The 20,854-nt window shown below is 38.2% G+C and overlaps 1 protein-coding gene and 1 long non-coding RNA gene across 2 annotated transcripts; one reads left to right on the top strand and one right to left on the bottom strand.

The window, feature by feature from the left end:
* Positions 1 to 12,310: 12,310 nt before the first annotated feature.
* Positions 12,311 to 14,114, bottom strand: LOC131250106 (uncharacterized). Its single transcript, XM_058250751.1, has 6 exons — positions 13,935 to 14,114; positions 13,626 to 13,863; positions 13,313 to 13,522; positions 13,138 to 13,230; positions 12,948 to 13,055; positions 12,311 to 12,862 (listed from the first exon to the last, which is right to left on the bottom strand). The coding sequence occupies exons 2-6, from the start codon at positions 13,707 to 13,709 to the stop codon at positions 12,509 to 12,511; spliced, it is 849 nt and encodes a 282-aa protein (XP_058106734.1). The 5' UTR covers positions 13,710 to 13,863; positions 13,935 to 14,114; the 3' UTR covers positions 12,311 to 12,508.
* A 2,423-nt stretch (positions 14,115 to 16,537) lies between these two features.
* LOC131250105 (uncharacterized) lies at positions 16,538 to 19,598 on the top strand. The gene is made up of 3 exons (XR_009173065.1): positions 16,538 to 16,661; positions 17,679 to 17,759; positions 19,519 to 19,598. It is a non-coding gene; the product is annotated as an uncharacterized LOC131250105 (long non-coding RNA).
* The last annotated feature ends 1,256 nt before the right edge of the window (positions 19,599 to 20,854 follow it).

Raw genomic sequence — 20,854 nt, 5'->3', positions numbered from 1 at the left:
AGCCTTGGAAATTTTGTCATTTTTAATGCTAAGAAAGTGAAGTGGACGGAAGCTTTTTGGGCGTGGGGCAAGGCCCAACTTGTGGGGCCCACATTGATATATATGTGTATAATCCATGCCACCCATCTTTTTAGTCATGTTATTTTAGGGCTAGGGCCCAAATATCAGCCTAATCCAGAGCTCGTGTGGGTCACATAATAGAAAAAAAATGTGACAGTGGCACTCACTGTTGAAACATTCCAGGTTCACTACAATGTTTGTTGGAAGTGGACTATGCTCAAGTTAGGACTTCTTGGGTCCATGGCGAGCTGGCCGACAAGGTGGACGGAAGGAATCACCCCACAAGGTTCGTGGTTGTCGTGGGTTGTGGTTGTCATGTTATATTGGTAGTGGCTGTCATGGGTGGTGGTTGTGATGTTATATGGGTCGTGCTTATCATGTTATATGGGTCGAGGTTATCATGTGACATGTGGAGTTTATGGTTTAGGTCATATCATGATTTATGTGTCGAATCCAATCCGTCCATTGGATTTAGAATTTATTTTAACGTCGTGTACCAAAAAATGAGTTACATCCAGAAATTTTATGGCCCCCAAAAGGTTTTCAATGGTAGGTTTTCAATTTCACTGCTTTCTATGGTGTGGTCCACATGAGCCTTTGATATGCCTCAATTTTGGGCTCATTTCTTGAAGTGATCTTTCAAATTGAGTGGACGACGTGGATAAAATATATACATCACATTAGGCCCAATTGTAACGCCTCGAGTTTTCGAAACCTGTGTATATAACTCTATTTCCAAAAACTCGAGTGTTAACCTTTAAAGATAACCCAAGTCCACATTTTTTTTTCTTATTTTCTTCTTCAAAGTGAGCAGTTTAGCGAAAGATGGACAAATCAAACATAAAAGAAATTGCATATACATTCAAATTATACGAGCGGCTGCTCAAATGACTTATACAAACCAATGTCTCTATGATAACAAATACAATAAATACAAGAATTACACAATTTAATGCATGAGAAATAATAAGATGCATATTAACTTAAGCAGCAAGATCGCATAACTCCTCTTGGCAGGTACTGCCATGCATCCTTGATAATTGTATACTGCTCTTTATCAATCTAGACATGAATATTATTTAATCCACCCGCACTACCTGTATGGTTATATGTTCGATGAATGAGTGGCCAGCTCAGTGTGAATTCCCCTCAAGATTACACACAACTACATTAAGTAAACATAGTTATAAACAAAAAGCATATAAAACAATACATGATGCAGTTTTATTAAATGCATGGATGCGTCGGTGCACATCAACTGACGATGCTCATCCAGTTGGCTTTTGGGCAAAACGCGTGCATATGGCCGGTCACCAGTGAAAGTACATAGTACATGCGTAGTGCCAAGCTCACCAAAAGTGGGCCGATAGTCTGTGGTCTGGGAGCTAGCGAAACGATATCCCAACTAAATCCTATAGGCATGTGCTATAGCATCCAGAATTAGTCATCTGTCATCGTCGGTATGCTATGAATACATGATTAGCGCAACCATTATTATTCCATTTATAACCAGCTAGTTTAAGAAAGCTCAAAGGTCACTACGGGGGTCTCATCACCCAGGGTAGCCTGACAGCTCAGGCATAGGTCTCATACCACCATCCTCGGCTCATGAGATTACTACCTTAGAATGTTTAATGGAACCTCATCGACTAGTGACCAATCATAGTTTAACATGTAAAACTTACCATCGCATGGTTATCTAGAAATAAATCATCGAAGCCACATAGGGCAAATAACAAATCGAAATCATATAAGAAAAATATTAAATCGAAGCCGCATAGGGCAAATATCAAATTGATGCGATGCAAAGGCCATCCTCAAAAGCCACGCTATTCACACCCCAAGTATAGGATTGTGATGTAGTAATAATCTCGATAAGACCGAGGTCGAATTCATACGGACTGAACCTTATACGTAATCTGAAAGTAACCAGAATTAGAACTAGACAAAATTTAAATCTAAATCAGGGAAAATTAAGGGAATAATTGTGAATTTAATTAACTAAAACTTGTGAAATTCAAAGGTGGGAAACTAGGGTGCCAAGGATCTACTTGTAAAGATTAGGGAGATCTATGCTTGATTTTGTAATGTCTCGAAAAAATCTGTACCAAGACCCGAGTACCGCCTCAAGCAGAAATCACTCAGGACCAAATCCTTTAGAAATTAGACGAGAATTAACTAAGTGTTAAATGAGATTATCTGTGAAATTAGCTTAGATCACTTTAAATACGATCTGCAAAATCCAAAACTTGTAGAGTCATTTAAGCTATATCATCCTGAAATCTATGATCAACCTCTAAACCCGGTTGCTCTCGGGAGCACATTGAAACTTCATATCGGACCTAGATCAAGCGTCGAAAGTTCGACGACCGTGAAACTATACAGTTATGACCGCCTTATTGCGCTTGACGACCATCTCAAAAATTAAGTTCTAATAGTATCCCAAAATGCACAACTTGAGCCCGGAACGAAGTGTGTGAGAAACGCGAATACCTTTAGAAAGCGAACTGAAACTTAAGTGAATTGAGTCGTTCGCTTATAGGCCAAATCTAAGGTTTCAGACCGTCGGATTTTAACCCAACTACACCCTTGGATCATGAAAAATTTCCAACACAGGTCGATGTACTTGTGTTGAGGGTCAAATATTGCATATCAGACCCAATTATTGCCTGAATTTATGAACATGGTACCGTTTAATAGCCCATTTTAATCATGTTTCTGTTGCAAGGTGGAATTGCGAGTTGGGACTAAATCGGGATGCTAAAAGCATGGAATTAACGTTCAGAATGCACCAAGGCAAGGGATGGACTCCAAGGGACCAAGATCCACGGAATTACACGCCAGGGATCCGCGAAAATCGAGAAACCAAAACTCAAGCGGCCTAAAAGTCAGCCAGAATGCAAGATCATGGGGTTCCCACCGTCCGTTCAGTTCAAAACTTTATACGTGGCCAGGGGCCCACAAATTAACCGTACATGTCAAATTTCAACCCTCAGATCCCTCCGGAAGTGGCCCAACGGACAGATCAGCCCCTTTAATCGCTATGTGGGGCCCGCCTGATATCTGGATACGCTTCAAAAGTGGTCTGCACGGTTTAAATGATATGACAGAATGGACGGACGAAATGGATTTCATGAATATATCAAAGTGGACCCTATGCTGCAATGCGTGTACACCATGTACTTAAAGGCGTGCTGTGCACTGAACTAACACGAGCGGTCAAGCAGTGTTTGACCGCAATTTACCGTACGCAACAGAGAAGGCTCTGTTTCATAAAACCAGCCGCTGTGATCTTGTAGTGGGCCACCATCTGAGGTCTTCAGGTCGATCTGGACCGTTCAGGAGACTCTAACAGCATAGCTAATGTGGACCTAGGAGAGAGAATTTCAAGAGGCAGCATAGATCAGATATCAACCGTTCAAACGTAGGACGAATGGTGAAATGAGAAATCCAGTGGGCTTGATCGAGGACCCCACTAAGATTCAGCGGAACTCTCACGCGGTCCCTGTTTCGCGGACGTCCGGGGAACCCGGCCGCTGTGGGCCCCTTTTGTGTTTTTGATCAACGTCGGATCGGTGATCCAGACCATCTAGACATTTGATGAGAGGGTGTTGACCCTGTCCAAGAAGTTCGAATGGATTAGATAGCCGAAACGGATTTGCTATTGTGCCAAACGCAGGTTGATCGCGGGTCCTCCACCTGTTGCTGCGAAAGCTATTTCATACCGACTCCAACACGTTCTCTTATGCGTAAGACTTCCGCATAGAATGCGGAAATTCGGCTCCGACGACAGTTCTATAAAAAGAGAGAGAGAGAAAGTGTAATGGGATTATCAACGAGGAAAGGAGGGGAGTAGCGGTCGGTTAGAGGCTTGGACGTGAGGCTGGAGTGGGAACTAATATCTGGTTTTTCTTTCCTTCTTGTTCTTTTCTTTTTCTTTTTCTTTTTATTTGCTTTGTTTAAAGGGTCCAACCCATTCATGTGTGGCTAAACCCCGTAGCTAGGGCTAAGGGGTGAAGCTTGTAGCGTGATGGGAAGAATTTTATGCCTTTAATTCTTGTTTAAACTAAATGGATTTGGTATTGGGTTGATTGTAAGGGAATGTTTTCAGTTTTTAATGGTCTGTTGTGACTAAAATTACAATAGGTTTGCGATGGCTTTGAGCATGTTTTTTCATTTTTTCATGTTTATGACGTTAGGAAACCCTATTGTTCACCATAGTCTCATGGGCATGGTCGGATGATGGTACCCTTCCTAACCCTCATAACATGTTGATTGGTTGATAATTAGTTTAATTCTGTTGTTTACTTTGTCTCCGGGGCATGATTTGGTGATGGAATCCATTCTAATTCCTATACCTTTCATCTCTTAAAACTTATATCAGGTAAATTCAGTTAAGTTCCATGATTCTTGAAGCAAGCGTAAGATCTCTCTGATCTCTACAAGTGGATCCTCTGAATCCCTAGTTTCCTATCTCTGATTTCTCTTAAGTTTTAGATTAATCTCTCACCATTATTCATCACTTTACACTGGATTTAAATTTCATCTTAAGCTAGTTCTATTTCTACCTAGTTTCAGATAACGTACAAGTATCAGTCCCTTGGGATTCGACCTCGGTCTCACCGAGTTTATTACTACATCACAACCTTATACTCGGGGAGTGAACAACTTGTGGCCCTGATCGAGTGTCGATGACCGTTGAATTGAAACTGATCCTCCGCAGTCGATCTGTAAATCCGATCGGACCAAAAACTTAACCTGGCGCAGATCCATCGTCAGGGAACTTTCCCTAAACCGTACGCAGAAAAGGGGCCTCCAGATGTGCTCCGTTGGACCGAAACAGCTGACTTTTGGCTATAACCTAAGTATACCATGGCCCTAGGGCCAATTTCATCAGTTCTGGGCCTATATAAGCACCTAAACCCACCCCTCTCTCACTCCATACAAATTTGTAAACCCTAGGAGAGAGAAGAGAGTAAAAAGAGAAGGAAAGAGAGAGAAAGTGTGTGAGAAAGTGAGAGATCATTCTTGGGATTCTTCCCTACCACTCCACATGCTTAACCCCCATTACCATATCGCTATTCTGGCTATTCTGATTCCATTCTTGGATAAGAAATCCTAACCTTAATCTATTTTAGGGATTCAAGTAGAGAAAAGGGTGAAACAGCTAACCTATTTCATTTTATAGGTTGTCGTTGTGCCGTAAACGACGAGTTAGTGTTTGAACTGAGTTCGTTACGAGTCTACCAGCGTAAGGTGCGGACTATAAACGTTTAGGTTATAGTTTTCAAGGCTTTCAATGCCAATAATGATTTATGTCTGACTTGATTGCTATCACATATGCCTAGATATAATGTTTTTCGTATATTTCACATATATGTAAACTATGTTTATTTTAAATGCATTCTATGTATTTGGTGAAATGTCTGAATGGATATAGAATTATGATTCGTGCTTGTTGTGATGGACATTTGGGAACACATGATGGCTGTACGTGTGGCAACTCCTATGTGGAAGGATTTGCTATAATATGTGTTTTAATTAACTTATTACCTGTATGTAATATGTTATTACATGTATGTAATATGTGTAGTCTAAGTGTTTGATAAAATGCCTGAATAAGAAAATGATTTACGTGATGTGTTTAATGAGGGTGTGGAGATAGGATTCTCAACTCCCCCATCTATTATTATAGTTTTCTTTATGTAATCTATCTTGCTACTACATGATTTGTGTATGGAATGCCTATGTATAATAGCGTGTACTTTATGTGTTCGTTAAAATGTTTATAGGAGATTTATATCTGAATTGGTTGTCACGTGCTGTCTTTGATGATCACATGTGAATGCCATTGCTTGAAGTATGATTGGGGCTATGATGTAGTCCGGGCAATCAATAATGGTTCACTGTCGGTGGCCAAGCTATTTTAGCCACGATGGATACGTCCGATGAATCCGAGTCATATGATGATTACCGATAGTGGTTAGGCCATGAGGGGTGCGTATGCACTTCATGTCGACTAATTCAACGTATGCTCGTACTAGTCGAGCTTGTCAAGTAATCCGATTGGCCCGATGTATGTTCACCATGTATGGACGTTACTACTTGAATATAAGGTACCAAACTTACTAGTGAAGAGCCCGTTTAACCTTGGTATCTCGATCCGTTAAGACTCATGAGCCGGGCATGGTGGTATGGGACACCGTGGTTAAGCTGTTGGCCTACGCTGAGGCGACGAGCCTCTCCGTAGTGACCAGTGAGCAACTCAAACTCATGAGCCAAATATGGTGGTATGGGACACTGTATTTGAGCTGTCAGCATACAATCAGGTGACGAGCCCGTAGTGACTTTGAGTATACACTAGGACTATGTTAAGGCGATGAGCCTTTCCGTAGTAACCTTGAGTATAAAGTAGGCCTACACTGATAGTGACGACCCTCTCCGTAGCGACCTAATACTGTTGTCGTATGTGATTTAACTAGGATTGACGACCCTAGATGGATCATTGTTTGGGTAAATGATATAAAGGGAGATAACTTAGCTTCACAATCCTGTTGTATGAATATGCTTAATTAAGTATTGGCTAACACAATCATGCACCGCATTGCATGTGCTTTGGCGAGGAAGCGCACGTTTCGGGAGGATGTCATGCGCGAACGTGAGATGAATTCGCTAAGGGAGTGTAGGCGAGGGCATGCATCATTATCATATACCATGCTTGCATTAACAAGAGTAATATAGGACATGATTGATGTACTACATATCATTACTGCTTGACTGAATTAATAACATATTAACCTTTGCCTTATGGTTTCACTAAGTTGATCACTCACAACCACGTTCTGGGACGGTGTTTTAAAACACCAACCAGACTCTGTCTTAGTTGCAAATGATGGCGCAGCTTATGAAGCGGAGCCTAATTTTGATGTTAATAAGGAGGAGTTCTCGTATATGCAGTATTCAGGCGTGTTCATGTAGGTCGCATTCTGATCGTCGAGGCTACAGGGATTGCATAATGTAGATGGATGTACACCTTTTAATATTTTGTAATTTGAAATGATACATGTAATTGTTTAACCTGGAACATGATTATACTCCGGAGACGCACTACCACTTATATGCTTTATATATATATATATATATATCTATTACAGTCTTTCGCTTGCGAAATTTAACTGTCTCTGGAGTATGATATGCTATTTTGGTATAATCTCACTCATGTCTAATGCACTAACACGAACAACATTAAATCATTCATTTCCATGTTGCATAAGTGATGCGTTAGAACTCGGGAGTTGGGTCCTGCTCGACCCCCCGATTTTCAAGGCGTTATAGATTTATAAACACAACTGGAATCAGAGTCCTATTTTCATCCAGTAGGAAGATAATTCATTAAAATCAACTATGAACTTCGATCTAGTTATCAATGGATAAGAGGTATGAGAATTAGAATTGATTCCATCACAAAACCATGTCCATGAGACAAAGCAAACAACAGAATTTAACCAATCTAAGAGAGTTATGAACGTTTGGAAGGGTTCTGTCATCTAACCATGCCTGTGAGACGAGGTGAACAACAGGGCTCCCATGTTCACAATCCCTATAATGCAATGAACGTACCCGAAGTTATCGTAGATCCATTGTAATTTAAGTTAGAATAAACCATTAAAAACTACGAATATTCCATATAATCAAACTATAATCAAAGAGAGTTCATAAAACATGAATCAAAGCCGTAAAAATTGCCCCATCATGCTACAAGCTTCACCTCTTAGCCCTAGCTAAGAGGTTTATCCTGACATAGTCATGATCAAGCTAAATCTCAAATAAACATGAAGAAAATAATGAAAGGGAAGGAAGAAAAAAATACTCTTGGCCGATGGAGATGGTCGGCCTCTCTCTCTCTCTCTCTCTCTCTCTCTCTCTCTCTCTCTCTCCTTCTTTCTCTTCCCACGTCCAAAAGATCGCCTCCACAGCTGCCCAAAGATAGTTGTTCTCCACGTCCTCCCTCTCTTTTATAGGCTCCAAGGGCAGTTTAGAGTGTTGGAGACGGTGGAGAAGGCCTTTCATAGTGCAATTTGCAAAAACACAAACATGTTGCATTTGGGTGGAATTTTCGACCAAATGAAGCGTCGAAAGCCTGGTTTTCCTTTATGGTTTTGGTCTTTTTTGGCTTGGGATTCCTCTTAACGGTTCAGATCATCCAACCAATCATGGACGGTGGGCCACAAATCCCTACAACTCCCGAATGCGTCCGGACGTCCGTTTTAGAAAGTTATTGTGCTGACATGTTCGGTGGGCCCCACAGTGATGTTTTAGGTGAAATCTACCTCGTTCATTGGATTCCTGGCGAAATTTCAGTCAGAAAGGAGTGGTTTTGGTCGAGTTTTGGTGCTGTCCACTGTATCAAATCAACTCGCCGTCTATCGTGTGTTTTCTGACGATCCACGTGTGTACATGTGCATGGGACCAAAAGGCCACCATGGCTAGGGTTGTCCCCACCCTCTGGAGCATATGGACGGTCCGGATCATGCATTTGGATGATGTGTGAGCCCCACTACTCAAAACTGGATTGGGTAGGTACGTTCACTGGACGTCCCGCGCAGGAAGGAGATTTGATTCGGTCAGCCCTCTGTTTGACCGGACTCTCTGTCTGGTGCACCTCTTGTGTACGTGTACCCTATGTACATGCAATGTACATGTGGGATCCATCTTGATATTTGTGAGAAATCCATTCCATCCATCCGCTTTGCCACCTCATTTAAGGGGTTGAGACTAAAATTGAAGCATATCTAGATATCAGGTGGGCCCCAAATTAAAAATATTTTAAGGGCTGATCTATCCGTTGGGCCACTTCCACAAGGATCCAATGGCTAAAATTCGATGTGTACGGTAGATTTTGGGTTCTCAGACCAGATATAAAGTTTCGAACCAAACAGGTCATGGAAACCCTGTGATCTTGCATTCTAGACGATTTTCAAGCCTCTTTAACGTGAATGGCTTGATTTTCTCAGATTGCTGGTGTGTAAATTCTTCAATCTCGGTCCCCTGGGGTCCGTCCCTTGCCTTGGTGATTTAAGAGCATTAAATTCATGCTTTTAGTACCCTTTTTCAATCCAAGCTCCTAAATTCACCTTGCAACACAAACACGATAAAAATAGGCCATTAAATAGTATCATGTTCGTAAAATCAAGTATTAACTGGGGTCTAATATGCAATATTTGACCCTCAACACACGCAGACACAATAACCCATGAATGGTAGGCTCACTTCAATATTCACATCATTCAAAGTAACCACTAGATCGATGACACATTATAAACACAATCAATCAAGTTACATCCCAAGTATGGGTGTACATTTATAAGTGGGGTTTCCCACTGATTGGTGCACCAGTTTAAGCTCCATACGAAATCCACAAGCAATTCACAAATATTAGAAAATATACAGGATAAATATTGAGCATGTAATCTAGCATTTTTTTTTCAACAAAGCTGATATCTTTCATATATGGCAAAAAGACACTTTACATCCTGACTGCACACATTTTGGGAACCTCTGAATTTTAGGGGAATCTGTCATCAGCAGGAGCCCGCTAGGGCCAACCCTATACAAGGAAAATCGAAAAAGAAAAAACACAGACTAGGGACCATTCTGGACCCTTCTTATAACTACAAGGCTTGCTTTGTCTAAGCAACACGAACCTCGAACTAGGTCCAGGAGGTCCAACTCAATAAGATAGAGGGCTGCCATTTGGTTGTCGCTCACCGCACGTGCCAGACCATCTGTAGGGCCATTGCCCTCTCTCTTGATGAGCCGAATAACCACATTTCCTTTACCCATGAGTAATCTAGCATTCAATTCCAACAACTAGCACATGTAATTATAAGATAAAGATATCGATTATCAACCAAAATTAAAATAAAAACTATCACTTAAGCTAATGGGAAAATGGAAAGCTCAAGGGGAAGAAATCATCACCTTATGTATCGAATCACCTACTAATGTTGGTAGAAAGTGCATGCACCCTTAGGATTGAGTCATCAGCGGAAGTTGGATGTGGCCCAACTCAATGTCTAGTGAGTTAAGACGAGTAAAGACGACAACCCGATTCAACCGAGTTGACTTAACTGACTCGACCACAACTCTTTTCTTTCTTTCTTCCTAGGATAACCCAAATCAGACCATGTCTAACCTGACCCAGTTGGTCTCGTTTCCAGCCGAGTTGACTCGGCCCCCCTCTCTCTAGCTTCTCTTCTTCTCTCTCCCTCGTTCTTCCCCTCCTATCTCTATAACACCCCATACTTTTTCGTACTCGGGTGTTGCCATGAGCATCTAAACCAGTTTATATATGTGTGGAAACACACATAGCTTTCCTTACACATCAACATCCAGTGATCCCCAATTCATCAATCTCAATCGTCTGGTGCAACATTCGTTCGTATATCAAGCCATCCATTCAATTGATTTTCAGAATAGTCCAGAGACGTCTATTTTAGGATCTCAATCACTTTAATAGAAGAATCAAACCATCCAGTAATATCTAATAAGTATATATATATATATAGGGAAAAGGTACTATGCACTCGACCTCACGATAAGCTCCCGTGAGGTTGACTGTGTGGGCCCCACCATGATGCGTGTCGACCATCAACACCGTGTATTTGATGGGTCCCCTCTAAATTATGGGATATCCCAAAAATCAGCCGTATACGGAACTTAGGTGCGCCATACCATCTAAAATCATGTGAAGACACCGTAAAAACATATCAAAGCACTTGGTGGGGCCCACCTGAGTTTTTAATACTACTAAAACTTGGTCTGAACCCTCATCCAAGTGGGACACACATAATGGATGGGCTGGATTTGCAAACCACATCTCGGTGGGCCCAAAAAATGATTATGAATGTTTTAACGGTGCACGACTCCTCCCCACTTCTGTATGTGGTGTGGCCCACACAAGTCACGAATTGACTTGATTTTTGAGACCTAGGCCCACGATGGAATGGTGCATCTGATTGATGGGGTAGATGTTTGAAACACATCACGGTGGGGCCCACACAGCCTGACCTCATGGGACGGACTCGTGAGGTCGAGCGCATAGTACCTTTTCCCATATATATATTGTTATATATATATATATATATATATATATATATATATATATATATATATATATATATATATTGTTATATTGTAAGTTTTACACAAACATAAATTAAAAGAATTATGGATGTATTTGATAATTTATTTATCATATAAATAATGTATGAAAATGTGTTGTAATAAAGTGATATGTATATAACTAACGTATATAAAATATTATGAAAATAATATTATAATGAGTAACACTACAAGAAAAGCCACTTTTACCGATGAAAATTTTCGTCGGTAATTTCGTCGCTAATATACCGAGGGAAAAAACTTTTACCAACGAAGTACAAATTGTCGTCGGTAAAGATAAGACTTTTGCCGACGAATTTTTTCGTCGGTACAACCTTTTACCAATGATTTTTTTAGTAGGTAAAAATATTGACAAAACTTTTTACCTACGAATATTTTCATAGCTAAAAATATTTACAAAACTTTTACCTACGAATTATTGCGTAAGTAAATATTATTACAAAACTTTTACCTATGACTATTTTCGCAGGTAAAAATATGTACAAAACTACTACCTACAAATATTTTCGTAGCTAAAAATATTTACAAAGCTTTTACCCACGAATATTTTCGTAGGTAAAAATATTTACAAAACATTTACCTACGAATATTTTGGTACCTAAAAATTTTTACAAAACTTTTACCTACGAACTGTTTCGTAGGTAAAAATATTTTCCAGTACGAATATTTTCCTAGGTAAAAATATTTACAAAACATATACCTACCAATATTTTCGTAGCTAATAGTATGTACAAAACATTTACCTATGAATCTTTTCATATGTAAAAGTCTCATCAGTGTTTTTTACCTATGAGTAGTTTCGTAGCGAAAAATATTTACAGAACTTGTACCTACGAAAATATTCGTAGGTAAAAACGTGGATGAGACTTTTACCTATGAAAATTTTCGTTGGTAAAAGTGTCTTTTTCTTCCAGTATACCAGCACAAAATTCCTAATATACACCTGTTACAATATATTTCATCATATTCTTCTTGATATACACCTGTTATGTAATATATTTCATCATATTCACATTCACATCCATTTAAACCTAAAGTACGTAAATCCATCCAAACATAAACTACATCCATCAACATGACATTCATTCACACATAAATACATATAAGTTTAACATCATAAATAAAATACAAAAAATCACAAAGACGAAGGTGGAGGTGGTGGAGCATCGGTGGGTAAGCATGCAGCAAGAACCTGAAACATCTCCATCATCTACCGCTCATGCTCTACCCGCATCTTCTCCATCCTCCTCTCCTGCTCCTCCCTCTACCTCGCCTGCTCCTTCATCCTCCTCCTCTCCTTCTCCTCCCTCTGCCTCGCCAGCTCCTCCATCCTCCTCTCCTGCTCCTCCATCTGCCTCTCCAGCTGCTCTCTGATGTCATGGACAACGACCCGTATCTGCTGAACCTCTCTCTCTACGATATCAGCTCGGCAGGTGGCGCTCTCGCCAACGACGATGGATCGGGTGGAGGAAGCTCTAGCGGGTGCCATGAGCTTGGCATCATGGCCAAGCACACGCACATATCCAGAACGGGTGCCAAGCACCTCACTCAGGATCTCTGGCTCACTCTGCTGAGTACCATCGGGAGTGGGCTGACTATGTAAGGTGTCCATCGACGCCTGTAATGAAAATATATGAATTTTCTCTAAAAATGACATTATTATAATTTAATGCAATTAAATTTTACAATGTAAGAATTTTTACCCAAATCTCGCCGGCTATAGGATGTACCCAAGATCCCGTCGTCTGCCGACAGTGAGGCCCTCTGTAAAGGTCTACTGGTCCGGGCTCCTGGCTAGTGACGGAATCTCGCTGTGCAATCGAAAGGACAATAGAATTAATATAAATGCATTAAAAGAATATATTAACTTAATAATTACCAGTAATTTCTTACCATGTCGTGACGAATTTCTACAAATGACTTTGAACCAGCTACGTGGTTCACTTCTAACTTTCCCCTGTTGTCAGAATTTATTTTGTTCCTCATCTAAACACATTATGCATGATATATTATTATTAATTGTGAATTTAATTGGTACCTTAAGATATCGTAAATGTGTAAATATTACCTGAAAAGAATCAGACAAAAATCTATCGCAGAGTATCTGCCAGTCGTCATGGGTCACGTGCGGTGGTGCGGATAGTACGTCCTCCTCGTGGCTTATGCACCGCTTGTACCGCTTGTGTAACTCAGAGCAGTACTCCTTGAACTGCTCCTTAATCATGTCGTCGATGACATAGGAAATGTACAGAAAAGTCAAATTTAAATCAAATTTATCCTTCAGTTTAAAAAATAATAGATTAAGGCAATAAACTTATCAAGAAAATAACTTAACTGTAAATGAACTTTTATAAAATAAATTTTAATTTACTAAGATTTACCTGAAGGCACTGACGGATGAGCTGCCACACATCATCTGTCACGTCTGCCCAACGGGGGGTGGTGGGGGGATCAGAGATCAGCATAAGACACCGACCTCTGACGTAAACAGTCTGGCATTGTTCCCAACAGGTCTAATGCAGTCCTGTGGGAACTTTACCATCATCCTAACCTCATATGTAAGTCACTCTAAAAGCAACCCACACGTGGGTCCACATCCTCGTCGGCTGGTCGACGATACTGTTGTAAAAGAAATATGTAAGTTTAAATATAAACAGAAGTCATTAAAAGAAATATATGTTTAGACTTACATGCAGTACCCGGTGTATACGCAACTGCGGGATCAGACGCCTGCGATGCAACATGTGATGGCGATGCTTGCTCCGTCGCATCACCGGTAGAAGGGGTAGATCCAGTGCGCGAATAACGTCCTCTCCCACCTGGTGTCATCACTAAATATGTGCGAGATACAAACTTATAAATTTAAATAATGTTAATACAAATGGAATATATTAAAACATTATACAAGTAGTGTTGATGGTACAATACATTTGTGCTTATGCTTAGAGAGATAATTAAAATATGATTAGACCATTACACTATAATGCAAGCAAAATATAATAAAACTGTAAACTTTGTTTAGGTTAAGGTTATAAGAATAGGTTAAGGTTAAGGTTTAGGTTTAGGTTTAGATTATAAGTACAAGTTTTGAGATTTGAGAATAGGTTTAGGTTAAGGTTATAAGTATAGGTTTAGGTTATAGGTTAAGGTTAAGGTTATAAGTTAAGGTTAAGGTTTAGGTTAGGTTATAGAGGTTTTAGGTTTACGTTATAGGTTATAAGTATATGTTTAGGTTTAGGTTAAGGTTTAGGTTTAGGTTATAAGTATAGGTTTTTGGAATTGAGAATAGGTTTAGGTTAAGATTGTAAGTATACGTTATAGGTTAAGGTTAAGGTTTAGGTTTAGGTTTTGGGATTTGAGAATAAGTTTAGGTTTATGTTTAGGAAATTGGGTTCGGGTTTTGGAATCAGGTTTAGGTTTGGGTATAGGTTTTAGGTTTAGGTTAAGGGTTGGGTTATAGGTTAAGGTTTAGTTTTAGGTTTAGGTTATAGGTTATAGGTTATAAGTATAGGTTTAGGTTTAGGTTTAAGTTAAGGTTTAGGTTTAGGTTATAAGTATAGATTTTGGGATTAGAGAATAGGTTTAGGTTAAGGTTATATGTTAAGGTTAAGGTTTAGGTTTAGGTTTTGGGATTTGAGAATAGGTTTAAGTATAGGTTTAGGAAATTGGGTTCGGGTTCGGGATCAGGTTTAGGTTTTAGGTTTAGGTTATGGGTTATAAGTATAGGTTTAGGTTTAGGTTTAGGTTAAGGTTTAGGTTTAGGTTATAAGTATAGGTTTTGGGAATTGAGAATAGGTTTAGGTTAAGGTTATAAGTTAAGGTTTGGGTTTAGGAAATCGGGTTTGGGTTCGGGATTGGGTTTAGGTTTGGGTTTAGGTTTTAGGTTACAGGTTTAGGTTATAGGTTAAGGGTTGGGTTATAGGTTACGGTTTAGTTTTAGGTTTAGGTTATTGGTTATAGGTTATAAGTATAGGTTTAGGTTTAGGTTTAGGTTAAGGTTTAGGTTTAGGTTATAAGTATAGGTTTTGGGATTTGAGAATAGGTTTAGGTTATAAGTATAGGTTTAGGTTAGGTTATAGTTTAAGGTTTAGGGATTTGAGTTTAGGTTAAGGTTTAAGTTTAGGTTAAGGTTGTAAGTTTAGGTTAAGGTTATAAGTATAGGTTATAGGTTAAGGTTAAGGTCTAGGTTTAGGTTATAAGTATAAGTTTTGGGATTTGAGAATAGGTTTAGGTTTAGGTTAAGGTTTAGGTTCAGGTTATAGGTATAGGTGTTTAGGTTATAGGTTAAGGTTTAGGTTTAGGTTATAGGTATAGGTTTAGGTTATAGGTTGTAAGTATAGGTTATAGGTTAAGGTTAAGGTCTAGGTTTAGGTTATACGTATAGGTTTTGGGATTTGAGAATAGGTTTAGGTTAAGGTTATAAGTTAAGGTTTAGGTTTAGGTTATATGTTATAAGTATAGGTTATAGGTTAAGGTTAAGGTCAAGGTCTTTGTTTAGGTTATACGAATAGCTTTTGGGATTTAAGAATAGGTTTAGGTTTGGGTTATAAGTATAGTTTTATGTTATAGGTTAAGGTTTATATTTAGGTTATAGGTATAGGTTTAGGTTATAAGTATAGGTTATAAGTTAAGGTTAAGGTGTAGGTTTAGGTTATACGTATAGGTTTTGGGAGTTGAGAATAGGTTTAGGTTAAGGTTATAAGTATGGGTTATAGGTTAAGGTTTAGGTTTAGGAAATCAGTTTCCAGTTCGGGATCGGGTTTAAGTTTGGCTTTAGGTTATAGGTTATAGGTTATAGGTTCGGGATCGGGTTTAGGTTTGGGTTTGAGAATAGATTTAGGTTATAGGTTATAGGTTATAGGTTCGAGATCGGGTTTAGGTTATAGGTTTAGGTTTAAGTTTATGTTATAAGTATAGGTTTTGGGATTTGAGAATAGATTTAGGTTAAGGTTATAAGTTTAGGTTAAGGATATAAGTATAGGTTATAGGTATAGGTTAAGGTTTAGGTTACAAGTATAGGTTATAGGTTAAGGTTAAGGTCAAGGTCTAGGTTTAGGTTATACGTATAGGTTTTGGGATTTGAGAATAGGTTTAGGTTATAAGTATAGGTTTAGGTTGGGTTATAGGTTAAGGTTTAGGGATTTGAGTTTAGGTTAAGATTTAGGTTTAGGTTATAAGTATAGGTTTTGGGATTTGAAAATAGGTTTAGGTGATAAGTATAGGTTTAGGTTGGGTTATATGTTAAGGTTTAGGGATTTGAGTTTAGGTTAAGATTTAGGTTTAGGTTATAAGTATAGGTTTTGGGATTTGAGAATAGGTTTAGGTTATAAATATAGGTTTAGGTTGGGTTATAGGTTAAGGTTTCGGGATTTGAGTTTAGGTTAAGGTTTAGGTTTAGGTTAAGGTTGTAAGTTTAGGTTAAGCTTATAAGTATAGGTTATAGGTTAAGGTTAATGTCTAGGTTTAGGTTATAACTATAAGTTTTGGGATTTGAGAATAGGTTTAGGTTAAGGTTATAAGTATAGGTTTAGGTTATAGGTTAAGGTTTGGGTTTAGGTTATAGGTATAAGTGTTTAGGTTTTAGGTTAAGGTTTAAGTTTAGGTTTTAGGTATAAGTTTAGGTTATAGGTTAAGGTTAAGGTCTAAGTTTACGTTATACGTATAGGTTTTAGGATTTAAGAATAGGTTTAGGTTAAGGTTATAAGTATAGTTTTAGGTTATAGGTTAAGGTTTAGGTTTAGGTTATAGGTATAGGTTTAGTTTATAGGTTATAAGTATAGGTTATAAGTTAAGATTAAGGTCAAGGTCTAGGTTTAGGTTATAAGTATAGGTTTTGGGATTTAAGAATAGGTTTAGGTTAAGGTTATAAGTATAGTTTTAGGTTATAGGTTAAGGTTTAGGTTTAGGTTATGGGTATAGGTTTAGGTTATAAGTATAGGTTATAGGTTAAGGTTAAGGTCTAGGTTTAGATTATACGTATAGGCTTTGGGATTTGAGAATAGGTTTAGGTTAAGGTTATAAGTATGGGTTATAAGTTAAGGTTTAGGTTTATGAAATCGGTTTCCAGTTCGGGATCGGGTTTAGGTTTGGCTTTAGGTTATAGGTTATAGGTTATAGGTTTAGGTTTAGGTTTATGTTAAAAGTATAAGTTTTGGGATTTGAGAATAGATTTAGGTTAAGGTTATAAGTTTAGGTTAAGGATATAAGTATAAGTTATAGGTATAGCTTAAGGTTTAGGTTACAAGTATAAGTTACAGGTTAAGGTTCAGGTCAAGGTCTAGGTTTAGGTTATATGCATAGGTTTTGGGATTTGAGAATAGGTTTAGCTTATAAGTATAGGTTTAGGTTGGGTTATATGTTAAGGTTTAGGGATTTGAGGTTAGGTTAAGGTTTAGGTTTAGGTTATAAGTATAGGTTTTGGGATTTAAGAATAGGTTTAGGTTATAAGTATAGGTTTAGGTTGGGTTATAGGTTAAGGTTTAGGGATTTGAGTTTAGGTTAAGGTTTAGGTTTGGGTTAAGGTTGTAAGTTTAGGTTAAGGTTATAAGTATAGGTTATAGGTTAAGGTTAAGGTCTAGGTTTAGGTTATAAGTATAAGTTTTGGGATTTGAGAATAGGTTTAGGTTAAGGTTATAAGTATATGTTTAGGTTATAGGTTAAGGTTTAGGTTTAGGTTATAGGTATAGGTTTTTAAGTTATAGGTTAATGTTTAGGTTATAGGTATAGGTTTAGGTTATATGTTATAAGTATAGGTTATAGGTTAAGGTTAAGGTCTAGGTTTAGGTTATACGTATAGGTTTTAGGATTTGAGAATAGGTTTAGGTTAAGGTTATAAGTATAGGTTTAGGTTATAGGTTTAGGTTTAGTTTTAAGTTATAGGTATGGGTTCAGGTTATAGGTTATAAGTATAGGTTGTAGGTTAAGATTAAGGTCAAGGTCTAGGTTTAGGTTATACATATAGGTTTTGGGATTTAAGACTAGGTTTAGGTTAAGGTTATAAGTATAGTTTTAGGTTATAGGTTAAGGTTTAGGTTTAGGTTTAGGTTATGGGTATAGGTTTAGGTTATAAGTATAGGTTATAGGTTAAGGTTAAGGTCTAGGTTTAGGCTATACATATAGGTTTTGGGATTTAAGAATAGGTTTAGATTAAGGTTATAAGTATGGGTTACAGGTGAAGGTTTAGGTTTAGGAAAGCGGGTTTGGGTTCGGGATTGGGTTTAGGTTTGGGTTTAGGTTATAGGTTATAAGTTATAGGTTTAGGTTTAGGTTTATGTTATAAGTATAGGTTTTGGGATTTGAGAATAGATTTCGGTTAAGGTTATAAGTTTAGGTTAAGGATATAAGTATAGGTTATAGAGGTTAATGTTTAGGTTACAAGTATAGGTTAAGGTTAAGGTTAAGGTTAAGGTCAAGGTCTAGGTTTAGGTTATATGTATAGGTTTTGGGATTTGAGAATAGGTTTAAGTTATAAATATAGGTTTAGGTTGGGTTATAGGTTAAGGTTTAGGGATTTGATTTTAGGTTAAGGTTTAGGTTTTGGTTATAAGTATAGGTTTTGGGATTTCAGAATAGGTTGCGTTATAGGTTAAGGTTTAGGTTTAGGTTAAGGTTGTATGTTTAGGTTAAGGTTATTAGTATAGGTTATAGGTTAAGGTTAAGGTCTAGGTTTAGGTTATAAGTAAAAGTTTTGGGATTTGAAGGTTTAGGTTAATGTTACAAGTATAGGTTTAGGTTTAGGCTTAAGTTATAGGTATAGGTGTTTAGGTTATAGGTTAAGGTTTAGGTTTAGGCTTAAGTTATAGGTATAGGTGTTTTGGTTATAGGTTAAGGTTTAGGTTTAGGTTATAGGTATAGGTTTAGGTTATAGGTTATAAGTGTAGGTTATAGGTTAAGGTTAAGGTCTAGGTTTAGGTTATACGTATAGGTTTTGGGATTTGAGAATAGGTTTACGTTAAGGTTATAAGTATAGGTTTAGGTTATAGGTTAAGGTTTAGGTTTAGGTTATAGGTATAGGTTTAGGTTATAGGTTATAAGTATAGGTTATAGGTTAAGGTTAATGTCTAGGTTTAGGTTATACGTATAGGTTTTGGGATTTGAGAATAAATTTAGGTTAAGGTTATAAGTATGGGTTATAGGTTAAGGTTTAGGTTTAGGAAATCGGGTTCGGGTTCGGGATTGGGTTTAGGTTATACGTATAGGTTTTGGGATTTAAGAATAGGCTTAGTTTAAGGTTATAAGTTTAGGTTATAGGTTAAGGTTAAGGTTTGGGTTTAGGTTATAAGTATAGGTTTAGGGATTTGAGAATAAGTTTAGGTTAAGGTTGTAAGTTTAGGTATAGGTTATAAGTATAGGTTATAGGTTTCAGCTATAAGTAAAAGTTTTGGGATTTGAGAATAAGTTTAGGTTAAGGTTATAAGTTTAAGTTAAGGTTATAAGTATAGGTTTAGGTTATAGGTTAAGGTTTAGGTTTAGGTTATAGGTATAGGTTTAGGTTTAGGTTTATGTTTAGGTTAAGGTTTAGGTTATAGGTTTTGGTTTAGGTTTAGGTTTAGGGTTATGTTATAGGTTATAGCTTTAGGGAATTAAGAATGAGTTTAGGTTATAGGTTTAGGTTAAGGGTGTGGTACTTACAATTACAGATATAAATACAGCCTGTCCAAATGGCTAGGCCCCTCCAATGTTGTCCATAGGAAATGGACAGCTTCATCATGGTCATAACAGTGGTTCCCACCTTCCAGGGACCCCCGCTCATCCGGATAGCTCCGACACACATCCGGGTCTGCTCCATTAATTTCTAGCAAATACATAAACACAGTCTGTCCAAATGGCCAAGTCCCTTCAATATTGTCCATAGGAAATGGACAGCTTCATTATGGTCATAACAGTAGTTCCCACCTTCCAAGGACCCCCGCTCATCCAGATAGCTCCAACACACATCCGAGTCTGCTCCATTAATTTCGAGCAAATACATAAACACAGCATGTCCAAATGGTCAAGCCCCTCTAATGCTATCTATAGGAAATAGACAGCTTTATCATGGTCATAACAGTGGTTCCCACCTTCTAAGGACCCCTGCTCATCCGGATAGCTCCAGCGCACATCCGGGTCTGCTTCATTAATTTCGAGCAAATACATAAACACGGTCTGTCCAAATAGGCAGGCCCCTCCAATGTTGTCTATAGGAAATGGATAGCTTCATCATGGTCATAATAGCGGTTCCCACCTTGTAGGGACCCCCGCTCATCCGGATAGCTACGACACACATTCGGGTCTGCTCCATTAATTTCAAGCAAATACATAAACACGGCCTGTCCAAATGGCTAGGCCCTTCTAATGTTGTCCATAGAAAATTGACAACTTCATCATGGTCATAACAGCGGTTCCCACCTTCCAAGGACCCCCTCTCATCCAAATAGCTCCGACGCACATCCGGGTCTGCTCCATCAATTCTAAGCTAATACAATTAAATCCTAAATTAATCACTCATCCAAGGTTGGATAGATTGTAATACTTTCATATTCCTATTTAAACGTTCACGTCGAAAATCCGGCAGCATCTTCCCATGCCTCTCAAGATAAGTTGATCTTACGCTACATTCCAATGCTAAATA

This window comes from Magnolia sinica, chromosome 6, assembly GCF_029962835.1.
Source record: "Magnolia sinica isolate HGM2019 chromosome 6, MsV1, whole genome shotgun sequence".
Taxonomy (NCBI): domain Eukaryota; kingdom Viridiplantae; phylum Streptophyta; class Magnoliopsida; order Magnoliales; family Magnoliaceae; genus Magnolia; species Magnolia sinica.
The sequence above is the reverse complement of the archived record's forward strand: the minus strand, read 5'-3'. Positions and strand labels throughout refer to the sequence as shown.

Bases quoted from the DNA above. Each gene is read 5' to 3' on its own strand.
- LOC131250106 (XM_058250751.1), bottom strand. From the start codon at position 13,709: ATGCTGATCTCTGATCCCCCCACCACCCCCCGTTGGGCAGACGTGACA. The intron at 13,523-13,625 runs GTAAATCTTAGT...TTTAAACTGAAG, and splicing joins TCATCCGTCAGTGCCTTCAG to GATAAATTTGATTTAAATTT. The intron at 13,056-13,137 runs GTAAGAAATTAC...TCGATTGCACAG, and splicing joins TAGAAATTCGTCACGACATG to CGAGATTCCGTCACTAGCCA.